The sequence below is a fragment of the Condylura cristata genome, unplaced genomic scaffold (assembly GCF_000260355.1).
Source record: "Condylura cristata isolate star-nosed mole 26May11 unplaced genomic scaffold, ConCri1.0 scaffold00011, whole genome shotgun sequence".
Classification (NCBI taxonomy): domain Eukaryota; kingdom Metazoa; phylum Chordata; class Mammalia; order Eulipotyphla; family Talpidae; genus Condylura; species Condylura cristata.
The window spans coordinates 22,842,864-22,857,258 of NW_004567112.1; the positions used below are offsets into that span (position 1 = coordinate 22,842,864).

Consider the following 14,395-nt stretch of genomic DNA (forward strand, 5'->3'; position numbering starts at 1 on the left):
GTAGGCAACCCAACAGAAAGAAAAATGGCAAAGTAAACTTTGACATGTTATCCATACAAAATTAGGATATTTAAATGGATGATAGGAAATTGAAAAAGAGTCCAATTTTATTAATCACCAAAGAAATACTGTAATATAAAACTACCATATGTCCACTGTATGGTTAAAAAAAAAAAAAAAGAAGAGAGATAGATAATATTGGGTGATGACAAGGATGCAGAGAAACAACTCTACACTGTTGGCTGAAGCATAAGATAGCCAGCCTTGTTTTGGAAAACTGCCTCATTTTCTATAAAAACTGATTATTTATGTATCCCAGACTCAGCAATTCTGCTCCCATGTAAATGTCTCAACAGGAATATGTGTGTATATTTACCAAAAAACATAAAATCCATATTAACACAATTTGTAATGGTGAACTGGAATTAGTCCATATGTCCATCAGTATAATATATGGATAAATGATGGTATATTTGGACACTTTGGTGTTTCTGTAATAATTTTAATTAGTTGTTCTATGGAGCCTTTGGGGTTCTGTATGTGCATTTGCAAATGAGATAGCTTTATTTCTTCTTTCCCAATTTGGATTCTCTTTATAGCTTTCTCTTGCTGAATTACTTTAGCTAGAACTTCTAGCATTACTGTTTAATAGTAATGGTGAGAGGGTACATCCTTGTCTTGTACCAGATCTTGGTGGAAAGGCTTTCAGCTTTTCACCATTGAAAATGATAACAGCTATGAGTTTGTCACATATACCTTCTATTATGTTAAGATACATTCCATTTATTCTCAATTTTTCAAGCGTTTTCATCATGAATCAATGCAGAATTTTATCAAATGCTGTTTAAGTATCTATTGATATGATCGCGTGGTTTTGATTTTCCTTTTTATTGATATGACGAATTATGTTGATTGTTTTTTAGATGTTAAGACAACCTGGTATAAACACCACTTAGTCATGATCTAATCTTTTAAATGTACTGTTGGATTTGGTTTGCTAAGAATTTACTAAAGATTTCTGCATCTACATTACTACAGATTGGTCTGTAGTTTTCTTTCCTTGTGTTGTTGTGTTTCTTTGGTTTGGGTATTAACATTATGTTGATTTCATAAAATATATTTGGAAGAATTCTTCCTCGGTCAGTTTTGGGGAGAAGTTCTGAGCAGGATAGGTATTAGTTCATCTTTGAAGGTTTTATAGAACTCATTTGTGAAACCATTTGCTCCTGAACTTTTTGTTTTGTTTTGGAAGAGCTATGATTACTATTTCAATTTCCTAGCTTACAATTGGTTTGTTCATGTTTTCTACTTTGCTTGTATAATCCTAAGAATCTGTATAACTTTCTATATTGTTGAATTTTCTTACATTTTCTTAGTCACATTATCCTCTGAATTTCTGCAGTATCTGTTATAACTCTCATTTTTCATTTTTGAACCTATTTATGTGACTTCTCTCCCTTTTCCTTAGTGAGCCTAGCCAAAGGTTTGTCTATTTTGCTGTTTTTTTATTTATTTTCCAAAGAACAAGCTATTCATTTCATTGATCTCTTGGACTGTGTTTTTTTATTTCTATTTCTTATTTCTGTTCTGATTTTTATTAGTTCTTTCTGGTGGGGTTTTGTTTTTGTTTTTTTCTTTTTGATATTTTTTTTCTCGTTTCCAGTTTCTTGAGATAAGACACATGGCTGTTCATTTGGGCTCCTGCTACTTTCTTCACATGGGCTTGTTTTGATATATGCTTTTCCTTTAATACATGTTCTGGAAGGTCGTGTCCTCATTATCATTTGTCTCAAGGAATTTTTATTTCCCCTGATTTCTTCATTTACTGAACCTTTTATTGTTCAGTAGTATATTGTTCAGTCTCCATGTATTGGAGCATCCCCTTGTTTTCTTTATGCAGCTGATTTGTAGTTCAGTATCTTTAGGGTCAGAGAAGGTACTTGGTATGACATCAACCTTCATGAATTTGTTGATGTTTGTCTTGGTTCAGTACATGGTCAATCCTGGGGAATGACCCATACACCCTTGAGAAAAATGTGCTCTTGGCTTTTTGGGGGTACAGTATCCTATAGATGTCTATTAAACCTATGTGGCCTACTTCTTTGTTTAGGAAGATTATGTCCTTATTTATTTTGTCTTATTGATCTGCCCTTTGATGAGAGTGGGTGCTGAATTCTCTGACCACAGATGTATTTTCTCCAATGTCTATTTTCAGATTTGATAGTAGCTGTTTAATATATTTTGGTGTTCCTTCATTTGTAGAATATATATTGATGAGTGTTAGGTCTTCCCATTTTATTGTTTACTCAATTGTTATATAGTGTCCACCCCTATCTCTTTTTACCTTTTTAAACTGGCTATTTTGTCTGATATAAGTATAACTGTTCCTGCTTTATTTGGGTGGCATTTGTTTGCAGAATTGTTTTCCATCCCTTTACTTTCAGACTATGTTTATCCTTGCAACCCCAGTGCGTTTCCTGATGGCAGCAGCAGGTTGGATGTTGTTTCCTAATCCAACCAGAGACTCTCTGTCTTTTTATTGGTAAGTGCAGTTCATTGATGTTTAGAGTTATTAATGACATATAAAAGTCTGTTACTGCCATTTTGTTCCTATTTAATTCTATTTAATTCCTTGTTCAGTCCTTTGTGTTCATTCCTCTCTTTGGTTTAAATCCTAAAGTTCCTTTTAATATTTCCTGAAGGGGGTTTTAGTGGATACAAACTCCCTAAGATTTTCTTTGTCTGAAAATCTTTCTCTCTTCCATTAGGCTTATTGTACTTCCATGGCTTTCCACTGACTTTTTAACTCCTCCATTGATCTTTTTACCACTTGCAATTCTGTTACTGTTTAAAATTTTAATTTTGATCTTCTGTTTATTGTATGTCTCACAGCATCCATTCCCTTTTCTAAGTTTTCTCATGTATCTTTTATCTATTTTTCTGAATTTTCTTTGTATTGTTCCAATTCTTTAATTTTCTTACTCACTGAAATTCTGAATCCTGCCTGGTAGGTAAAAAGTTCTTCCATGTCTTTGTGGTTAGTTCTGATATTTTGTTTTCTGTCTCTGGTATACTTACTGTTCCCCTAAGGATTTGCTTGGCTATTTGTATTTTTCTTTCTTCTTATTGTTTGCTATGGGTTTGCTTTGCTGTAGTTGAGGCTTTTGTTATGTGTGAATCCTTTTCCTCCCGCTGTTCTGGGTGTTTAACTTATGATGGGCACAGTTACTGTGGCCTTGTGAGATCTACAGTAGTACTAGGGCTCCACACATGCCCTTCTGGGCCTGTTCCCAGTGGCCAGGAGGGTTGGGCGGGCACTGGACAGAGGGCTCAGTTGCTGAGACCTTGCCCACCCTAGAACTGTGGCTCCAGTCTTATTTCTGGTGGCTTGAAGAGCTTGGTGGCCACTTCATACAGTTAAGAATTTTTATCTCCATTTTACAGATGAGGTAACTGACATCCAGAGCATAAGATGACTGAATCAAAATCAAATTAGGAGATGGATCTTGACTCCTAGAGCTTTTTACTAAAAACAGACTCCTAATAAGTTTGACCAGGTTCTACACATACACAAGACTCTACTTGCTGAATACACACAGCACACAGACTCAAAAGACTGTTTAACTTCAAACCTACATAACTTCATTATCAGCCAACCTACCTAAAATTTCCCATATTGTCTAAAAGATTATCATGATATTAAATGCACAATGACATCTTATTAATCTAACTTAACACATAGTGAAATGGGGCCAGCTAATAAGGTTTTAGTATTAGGGTATATGAACCATAGAAGCTCAAACAATAATGAATGTCATGCTCAATAAGAAGCTGTGAAAATAAGATATATTAAAACTATACATATATAGTTTTAAGTTTGTCAATAAATTGGCTGCAATTTTAAAGTTTTGACAATTAAAAACAAACTTCATTATCTGGAAAATTCAGTTATATTAGACTTCATTTTTCTAGTGATATTCAATGATAACATTTCTGTGTATGAAGAATGAATTATAAAAATTATCACTGAATACTGTATATTATGACTCTTACAATAAAAAGTTAAAAATCTTAAGCTTGTCATACATTGCCAAAGTAATTTTACATATTCACCTAAAATCCATTTGAAGTATTATTGACATATTAAACAAAATTGATGGTCCTGTAAAAGAAAGTAGATACACACAAACATCAAAATCCTTCCTCATTTAGTGACTTAATTTCAGAAGTAGATAGAAGGAAGATACACTGTTCTTGTTTAAAAAAAAAGTCTAAACATATAAATTATGTTCAAACAACATATTTAAATTTCATATAATGCAGTACTATTACTGCTGAACCTCCAGATTGTCTAAGGGGCAGTAGGCCTTAAGATGTTGTTGAGATAACTGGCTTCCATTAGCAAGCATGTGATTGGCAGGATGATAAAGTCTTTTCACTCACAGGTCAGCTATTTCCTTTTCTTAGAAGAGGGCAATTCTGATGATCCATCTTTTAGCTACAGCCTCATTGGGTCCCAATTCTCTTGCCTTCAGCTTTGATATGGTTCTAACTTTCCTCTTGTATCAGCTCATACTTGTCATCAACTTCTCCATTCAGAACAGCAAATATCAGGAGTTTGACCTCAGGGCAAAGTCCGGGTGGGCAGGTAAAATTTGACCACTGGACCTACTTCCTAATCTTTCATACCCAGCAATTCATGAAGCAGTATCAAATTCAAACTAAAAAACAGAAGCATGACCCCATATAAGTACTATGAAAAGGGCTCTTTTGCCTTTCTAAGTATACTTGAAAAGAACTGTCAGCTGCCCTATTAAGACAGAAATGGATCACAGACTAGAAAAAAAGGAAAAGTGCAGTAACTCAACTGAAATGTAAATAAAAGTGTTAGCACTCTCTGTGTGTAGGTGATATACTACTTCATATAAAAAGTGTTAATATATTTGAAGTAACTTTATAAAGTCAGAAACATAAAAACACCACCAAAATGTTATGATATCCTTATTTAAATAATCACTGACATCTGATACAAAAAACTTGTATCACCCCATGTGACACTTCAGTTTTAAAAATGACTAAGTACTTGACATTTCATTATTTAACTGCTTGTAAAGTTGTTTAAAAAACAAAGATAGAAAAAAAAATCCTTATCAATTTATTAAATCGAGGGCTCAGGTTCAGTGGCCCAAGCGTTAAAGAATTACTTGCACATTCTTGTTTTAGAATACACAAGTAAAAGACGTAAAGCATGATTGATTTTGAACATTAATACTGAGGGGAAATTATTTAAGACCCCTTTAAACTAGAAAAACTAGCTCTTCACTTTTTTTAAACAATTGTCACCTCGCCCGCATATTAACCATCATAATTCAAAATTGTGTTTTATATTAATTACTTCTATAGGCTTTAATAGATTTCATAATTATAAATGTTTCCTAATAGATTTTTTATTCACTCAGAAGTCTCTCAAAGAAATTACATTAATGAGGAAAAGGCAACCAGACTTAATGCCTCTAAGTACACATACTTGAAAAGCAAATTCAACCAAAAGATTAGGTGCTTATTAATATTTATAAGTATGCTTTAGTACCAATTCCCTAGTGAGCTATATGCTCATAAAAAAGCCTCCTTTGCCATCAAATGGTGATTGTCTTTGAAGAAAGAAAGTACCTGAGGCCAGAGTTTTAATCTGCATTGAACCAACCATTGATCTGGTCAAGTCAAGGAACAGAACCTTTAACAACAGTTTCGTAAATGATATGGTCCTATTCACAATTCTACAATGAGGTTACAAAGTATTCAACACCCTACAGATTCATATAAATTACAAAAATATCACATGGGTAAGTTTCAAGTTTTCTACAAACAAATTATAGATCTTTTTCAAGTTTATGCTCCAATAAAACCATCATTGAGTTGAAAATATCAGAAATCAAAAATGCACTTAATATACCTAACCTACCCAACATCATCAATTAGTCTAGCCCACGTTTAAAACATCCTCAGACCACTTACAATAGCCTGTAGTTGGGAAAAGCCATGTAAACAGAAAGTTTATTTTATAACAAAGATTTAATAGTTCATGTAATTTACTGAATATAGTACAGAAAGTGAGAACACTCAATAGAGAACTGGGTTGTACACTCCAGGAACTGCATGGCTGCCTGAGCTGTGGCTCAGTGCTGCGTCCTGGTATTGCAAGAGTTATCACACTGCATAGTACTAGTTCAGGAAAAGATCAAAATCCAAAAACCAAAGTATGATCTCTATGGCACACATACTACTTTTACATCATTTTGAAGTACAAAGATCAAAGTCAAACCATATAACTCGGGGACCACCTGTGTTTGTGTACAAAAACAGCTGTCCTCATATCACTACTCTTTGAATTGAAGAACATATTCTGGTCGCTTAACTCCAAGAAGAAATTTTACTCCCTAATGTCAATTTAGCTCTCCCGCTTCCTCTAACTTGGATCCACCCCTCCATATGCATGAGTCTCCCATCTAAATTAAGCTTCTTAATCTTAATATTAAGAAAGAAAATAGGAAAAGGAGGAGGGGAGAGAACAAGAAAGCAATCAGAAAAAATATGGGAGAGAGAAAAGAGGTCTTAAAGAGAAAATGACAAGATGTCAAAAGGAAATAAAATGAACAGGTAAAAAGGTTATTACCTGTTATGACATTCAAGTTATGGGGCCAGAAAAGAATTATGTAAATGCATAACTGTCTTTTGAAAATTAGCTCTATCTTTTCTTTTGGAGGCAAACAAAAATATTTAAAAGAAGACATCATTTAAAAAAAATAATATAATAGTTTGTTTTTACATCATTTTGTGCCTTTTTCCATCTCAGTTGTAATCCCCGTGGGTTTCCCATCACCACATCACAAGTGTTAAAGATAGCATTCTTTAACCACTAAAAACCTTTTAAGCAAGGGTTTCTTTCTAGGTGATAATAATTTACATTTAACTTGGGTCTTGCTACTAACATTATACCACTAATTTTCTTATGTGACCGTATGTCATAAAGAAATAAACCTCAAGTGTCATCAAACCAAAGTACAAAGTTATTATTCAGCTATGTTCTTAGCAGGTAATAAATATTTGCTGATGAGAATGCTAAATGAAACTGAGACACAGAATGAGTATACGGTTCTGAGAAAAAGGGCTAAATACAGTTATCAAGAAGCACTTTTCTAAAGAAAGACTGTGTCAAGGCAAACAAGCATTTTGGTAATAAAAAAAATAAGAGAGAGAATGCAATGAACGAGGGCCCTCCCTGGTGGCGCAAAGGGTAAGGTCGTAGTACTACAAGCTACTCCTGACGCTTCAGTGCAAGTTCGATCCCCCGCCCCAGAGGTAACCCACATGGCGTGGCAGACCTCTCCTGACCTGCCCACTGCTCCCCCCAGCAGCGTACTTCCTTGATCAGCCTGCTCTGCTCCCCACTCTGTCTCTGGTGAATCATCTTACCACCCCTGCACCTCTAGCTTGAACTCCAGTTCTGTATGCACAAATAAATCTTTTTTTAAAAAGTCAGTATTAAAAAAATGGTAAATGAGAAACACATCAGTACATCTTACTTGTCTGAGGTCGATGAATGCTAGCTGTAGGGTATCCCCCTGGAATCCTGGCACAGGCTCTGAGCTGGCAAACACTGTTAAAAAAAAAAAAAAAAAAACAAGATTGCAAAATATACAAGGGTTTAACCGCTAAATTAATTTCTACTCATTACAAATGTACTACAATATTTACACACAACCATTTCAAATGAAGACTATTTTATAACCTTTAATTTCCACTACTGAAATGTTCTCCACACCCATTACCACAAATATTTTAATAATTTTAAACTTCTAATATGCCATTTAATCACCATAATCCTTAATTATAACAAATTTAGAATGGTTGTCCTATGTAGAGTTCAACAGCAGTAATATACTTCAATCAAGAAAACTTTTCTGATTCTTTTTAGCCTCAGGTGAATGATTTTAGAAGCACTTTAAAATTACACCATTTCCATAGCTGTCAAAATATTTCAAAACATCTGTTCTGTTACAGAATATGCTCTATAAAATTCTACCTCTAGTTGACAGCAATAATAAAACATGCCAGAAGTCAGTTTTACATGCAGACAACAGATAAAATGTTCTAAGTAGCAAAATGAGGACCGTCTTTAAAATTTTTTTTCTATAAGGGAATCCCACTTCTTTAAAAAACTAAAAGCTATCCTGTGATTGAACAAAAATTCTGAATTCTTTTCAACAATATTTTGTATTTAACAATTTTAATACTTGTAACATAGTTTGTTTAATCAAGCTAAAGACAAGTCCAGTATTTTGATGGCAAAAGACTTCTAATTTTAAATGCAAGTTCCTCTAATAAGAATGCAAATGTCTATGAACATTTTCCTTCCATATTAACAGCTGCATTTTCTCAGAGAATATTACAGGATTATCTACATGTGAATTTATCTGGGCCAGTACTTTTAATATAGTTTGGGGAGGGAAATAATTCTGAGTTTAGTGAGTCAATGTGAAATACTGCTTAGATAGACTTAAAATCAATAATTAAAAACAACAAATACATGAAAACCTAGCATAAATTATATCTGGTATTTTGGGGAACTGAAGAATTCAAAAATAAGTTTTTATTATGCTTTGTTTTTAAGAAAATGATCATTTTTGCTGTATCAAAACTGTTTTGTCATCCTAAGTTTTTTTGATGAAATTTTAAACTATTTCATAATACTTTCCCTATCTTTGTTTTATGAGTACACTAAATATTATTTAAACTTTCTTAATTCTTCAGATCACTATTAAGAACACGTTTTATTCTGTACAAGACAATAAATTCTCAGGGCTGCTATGGCATTGAGTCATTTTCTGATACAAAATGGGTTCAAATGTTGCTTGAGTCTGGTGCCTAGATTTTATATTTATGCCTTCTCTTAAGCAGCTTTAACATAAATTTTTACTCCCTACTCTTTCACTCATCTCATATTAACATGCTATCTTTAACCTTCTTGCGCTTGTATGTCAGCTGATTACTAGTATTGTGTCTAGAGTAAGAGCAAATGTAGTTAAGGAAAGATCTCTCTCACAGAAAGCAAACACAGTTGAGATAGACAGTTGGACAGGTAAACATATTTTAGATAGAGAGATACCTGTTTTAAGTATGAGTATCCTTTCAGTAACTTCAGGCATACCATTTTTGCTCTTGTTACTTGGTTCTCCACCAGGTAATAAGTAGTTATAGCCATAGCTAAATGATTACACTAACTTATCTCAGGTCCCCTACTTCCAGAAAATTAAGATTTATTGAGCAAAGTTGTAATTTACTCACACTATGTCATTCACCATACAACGAAAAGCAGTATACTTTCATACTACAGCAATACCATCATCCCTACCATATCTATTAAATAAAGGTTTTTGTTTTGTTTTGCTTTTTGTTTTTATTTTAAAGACACTTAATGTTGTCCAGCATTTGGTTGGCTTTTTTGGCCAGGGTGTCAGGCCCCTGTTGGCAGGCACAGTTAACTGTGAATCCTCAGTGCTCTCCAAGTAAGGCTGTAAATGTTAGCTGCTTCTACCATTACCACACATCTATGCACATCCACACACACAAAAAAAAGATTTCCTAAAAACCAGGGACTGACTTTATGTATCAGGCATAATCTCAATTTCTACCATACTCAGTTATCTATTTTAATATCCAGAATTCACACCCCCCCACTCTTGTTTTAAATACTACAGTTTAAGACGCTAAATCAGAGTTTAGTGTCAAAATTATAACATACCATCAATTTTTAAGACACATCTTTTTTTTTTTTTAAGATTTATTTATGCATACAAGAACTGGGTGTGGGCCAGAGTTGTAGGGGGTGAGAGGATTCATCAGAGACAGAGTGAGGAGCAGAACAGGCAGGCAGACTAAAATACTGTTGAGGGGAGCAGTAGGTGAGACAGAAGAGGTCTACTATGCCATGCGGGTTAGTTCCCTGACCAGGGATTGAACTCATGCCACTGTAACTCATGCCATAGTGGCTGGGGATGGCTTGATAGCGATGAGACTCAACTTCTGAGCCACCAGGGAGTTCCCAAGTAAGGGCTTATAAAACACTTTCTCATACAGCATTTGCTTTAATTACCACAATAACTTATTTTAGTAAACAGGGTGTGCTAATGATGGATCAAACAATCTTATAGCTACAAGAAGCACATATTTTGAAATATCTCCAAAAGATTAGGTTTAATTTTCCTCATCTTTCATTCTATAGGGCAGAAAACTTTTAGGTGAAGTGACTTGCCCAGGATCACATAGCTAATTCAGATGTCCTGGCATTTGATCCATCTATCTGGATCTGATTAAGTATTTATAATCAACTTTTACTCTCTTACAAGAACCCAGACAATATGGAAGTGAAATTCACTACTGTGTAGCTCCCCTGACTTTTTCTCAAAACCCTTTTTAGGGGTTGGAGGCAATTTAGCAATCTGATAATCTAGTGTAGCGGATATTTAGTAACTTTATATTTTTTCCCTTTACTGCTTTAAAACTGGAATACAGCAAATCCTGTTGTTTCTGCCTTCTACACTATCTATTTCTATTTCAAGTTATCATTTCTTGCTTGGATATTAAAACATCCTCCCACCAGGCCTCTGTGTCTTGTGTGCTAACTCTCCAATCATTCTCTGATATGACTTATAGGTTGAATAATAATACAAATAATTCGTTTCTATTAATATTGTCTAATGGCCCCAATAATTTTGGAAGTAGCTTTAAGCTTTGATGTTTAAAAGAACTGAGCGCTAAGTTTTTAAATCACTTTAAGCATTGTCTTCAGAGTCTTTCTTGTTTCTTTCATATTCTCATTCTATACATAAATTGTTATGTTTTGGAGTTTCTTTATTTGCTTTTGGGTCTTTTAAAATTACTTTTATTTAATAATGCATACTTCCCTATTACATTTTTGTCTTTGCCATTTAGCCATGCCACTGAGAATATTTTTAGACCCACGCATTTTCTGGTCTTCCAATAAGATATTAAAAATAGTTTTCAAAATAAACTATTATAAAATTTTAAAAAATAAATTAAAAAAATAGTTTTCAAGCTTTCTAATGTTTTTTTAAGCAATCTAATACAAATCTTTTATTTTTTTCTTAAGTCTTCGCTTTGACCATTCCTTTTTGAAAACAAAACTTATTTCCTGCTAAAATATAGAACTTATAGTAAGTGACTCCAAGTTTTAAAATGATCTAGCAGATTAGAAAGGGAGGTGTCTGACCCAACTGAGAAGGTCTCTTATAACAACAGAATAGGTCAACAACTTTGCTGTATTGGCCTAACTGGGAAGAAAAGAGTCTGAATTAATATAAAGGAAAGAAAGCAAAAATAATAATAATAATAATAATACATCTGTGTAAGTTATGATTGCTGTGACCAATAATGTATCTTCCAAATTGGGAATCTATAATGTTTTAAAAGGATAAAGAAGATCTGTAGACAACTCATGAGCTACTTGATACAAAAAAAATTGTTTTTCAAGTATGAAAGTAGGCCCAACATGCCTTCAGGATTTATACACAGATATATGGGATTTGGTACAAGGGAACAAAGATTGTTAAGAAGTCAGGCTCTAAATATTTATCCTAGCATGAAAATATAAAACCTTTCCTGAAGTTAAATGCAGGGGGAATAAGTTTTCAAACAATTTTGTACCAGGCAGTTATCTTTACTACAAGACAGAAAATGTGAATTACTTGGAAAACATCTACAAAGGGTAGGAAGAATCGTCGGGTGGTGGAAGGGATAGAAAAAGTGTCTCTGGAGTCATAAGAGGAAATACAATAAAAGGTTAAAAAAGACTGAAGGGAAGGTGAGACTGCTTGGGGAAAACAAGACCATATAAAACTTCAATGATTTTGTAACTTAATAGATGACTGAGTAGGAATAACAGTCATCTGCATATTCAAAAGATAATTTATTATAATTCCACTCTTGCTAGACAGGAAGGTTCCAGTAGCTAGTCAGAACTGTTTTGGCTAGGCAAAGAAAGTATGCCATGTAGACCAGCTGTCTTTAGAAAGAATGATGAAGAGCGCCATCTAGTGTTTTGTTTTGTTTTGTTTTTTGGTGGTGAAAAAGAATCATGCCTGGGCAGCAGGGTCTTGAGATTCTTGGCTCAGACTTACATTATTATACATGGTAGACGGCAGTGGGATGCAAACATCTAGGGCCAATGAGCCCTCCACAACATTCATCACTCCACTTTTATATTAGGTAGTAACTAGTTCTCTCCCTTCCTTGGAATCAGACAAATTAGCCTCATTTGACACCTTAACTAGTAAAACCAGGAACAAATTCAGGCACATGAATAATATAACAGCATCCATCTTATTTTTTTAGAAGACATTCAAATAGTCTTCTGATACCATCCACATGATTTTACATGAATCCTTTTATTTTGAGATAGTAGTCTTTTGTAAGGCAATAATTAGAAGGCCTGAGGTCACGGACACACACACAAAGGATTTTATCTCTTTTTTCTTCTTTGAGGTAGGTTTAACCTTTATGTAAAAAGAAAAAGACCAAGACTTTCAAACCTAGAGATTCGCTTATTCCTCAGTAACTGACCATTCAGATGCAAGTACACTATAACCTGGAGATTTTCTAATGCTTCTTCTAATGCCTGTTAGTTTAAAACTGCTAGCTAACAGAAGCTAGTTAGAACTACACAAGATATTTGTGTAGAGTACACAGAGAAGTACATTCTAGGCCTTGTCTTAGTACTTAAAATCTTTCTGATTGCCTGCCGCTTTGGAAATAAGCTATATTTTATAGTAATGTGAAAGATTTCTGAGATACCTTGACAAGACCTTAAGAGGATATTTTTATCTTTTCTGCTATGACAATTGCATTTGCAAGGTTCCTGATATGTATCTCAATACATAACCAAAGATTCATAAGTGAAAAACAAAGCGCATACACAGATTTAGGAAATCAGCCTCACAGGAAGTCTGGTAAGTACTTCTTTGAGTAAGAGATGATTTCTCTTAACTTACACAAAAATCTACTCTAGAATCAAAGATTTTTTTTTTAAAGATTTATTTATTTATTCGTACAGAACTGGGGTACAGGCCAGAGATGTGGAGGGTGAGAGGATTCACCAGAGACAGAGCGGGAAGCAGAACAGAGAGATCAACGAATTAACACTACTGAGGGGAGCAGCGGGCGGGTCAGGAGAGATCTGCAGCGCCAAGTGGTCGCCTCCGGGGCAGGCGGGGATCGAACTCATGCGGAAGTGGCTTTAGTTTCTTAGTGCAGTGCTTTAACCCGCTGCGCCACCAGGGAGGGCCTAGAATCAAAGATTTAATCAAAGATTCTGCCTTCAGAGGTGATACTGGCAATTCCATATGGATGTCTTCCTGACTTCTCTAACCCGCAGTTATGGCAGCATTATGGCTATGGCCAAGTAAACCAAAAATATCTACTTTAGGGCCCTCCCTGGTGGCGCAGCGGGTTAAAGCACAACACTAAGAAGTTTAAGCTACTTCCACTGAGTTCGATCCCTGCCTGCCCCAGAGGTGACCACAAGGCGCGGCAGACCTCTCCTGACCCGCCCGCTGCTCCCCTCAGCAGTGTACTTCGTTGATCTGCCTGTTCTGCTCCCCACTCTGTCTCTGGCACTCTGTCTCTGGTGAAGCCTCTCGCCGTCTCTGAGCCTCTGGCCTGTACTCCAGTTCTGTATGAATAAATAAATAAATCTTTAAAAAAAAAATATCTACTTTATTCATGAATAGACCCGACTGAATATTCTCAAACCTTTTCCCTAAAGGTCTACTTCCTATACTTTCCACAGGACCATATAATCTCTTACAGAATTAAATAATTATAATCATATTTATCAGTTTAGTTATTCAATGTTTGCTTCCCCTGGACTTAAACTCCGAGACAGAACCTTTTCTGTTTTGGCTACCAGGCTACCATTGTACTCCCTAAATGCAAGCTTGCAGTAGACAAGAAGGAATTAATTAATGCCTTGACTCTAAGATCCAATTCTCTTTTTTCTGAAATTTTACTGCCTCAGAATCTCAGAACTAGGATCTATCTTGGAAGTGATCAATTCCAAGCCCCTATTTTACATGAAAAATTGAGGCCTCTTGATTGCTAAATTGCTGTCCAAGTCACTTGCCTAAGTGCTCAATCTTAAGACTGATTTGAAAGTGTTTTTAAAAAGTTCTAAGTAAATTTATATAATTCTACATCCTGAACTCAGACATTTTATCAAGTTTCACCTAGTATTTAGCAGAATAAAGGCCATTCTTGATACGTACTTTTCTTGAATTGCACAGAATCTTCGGTAGCTCATGGTCTCTACTCAGCTATTCTT

The 14,395-nt window shown here is 34.8% G+C and overlaps 1 protein-coding gene across 2 annotated transcripts in view; it reads right to left on the reverse strand.

Moving 5' to 3' along the window:
- The window catches only part of EXOC6 (exocyst complex component 6), a 122,669-nt gene that overhangs the window by 29,748 nt on the left and 78,526 nt on the right, over positions 1-14,395 (reverse strand). For both annotated transcript variants that reach the window (XM_004680624.2, XM_012723889.1), the window contains exon 20: positions 7,584-7,657. In XM_004680624.2, the coding sequence (XP_004680681.1) occupies positions 7,584-7,657 (74 nt within the window). The remainder of the gene's footprint in view (positions 1-7,583; positions 7,658-14,395) is intronic.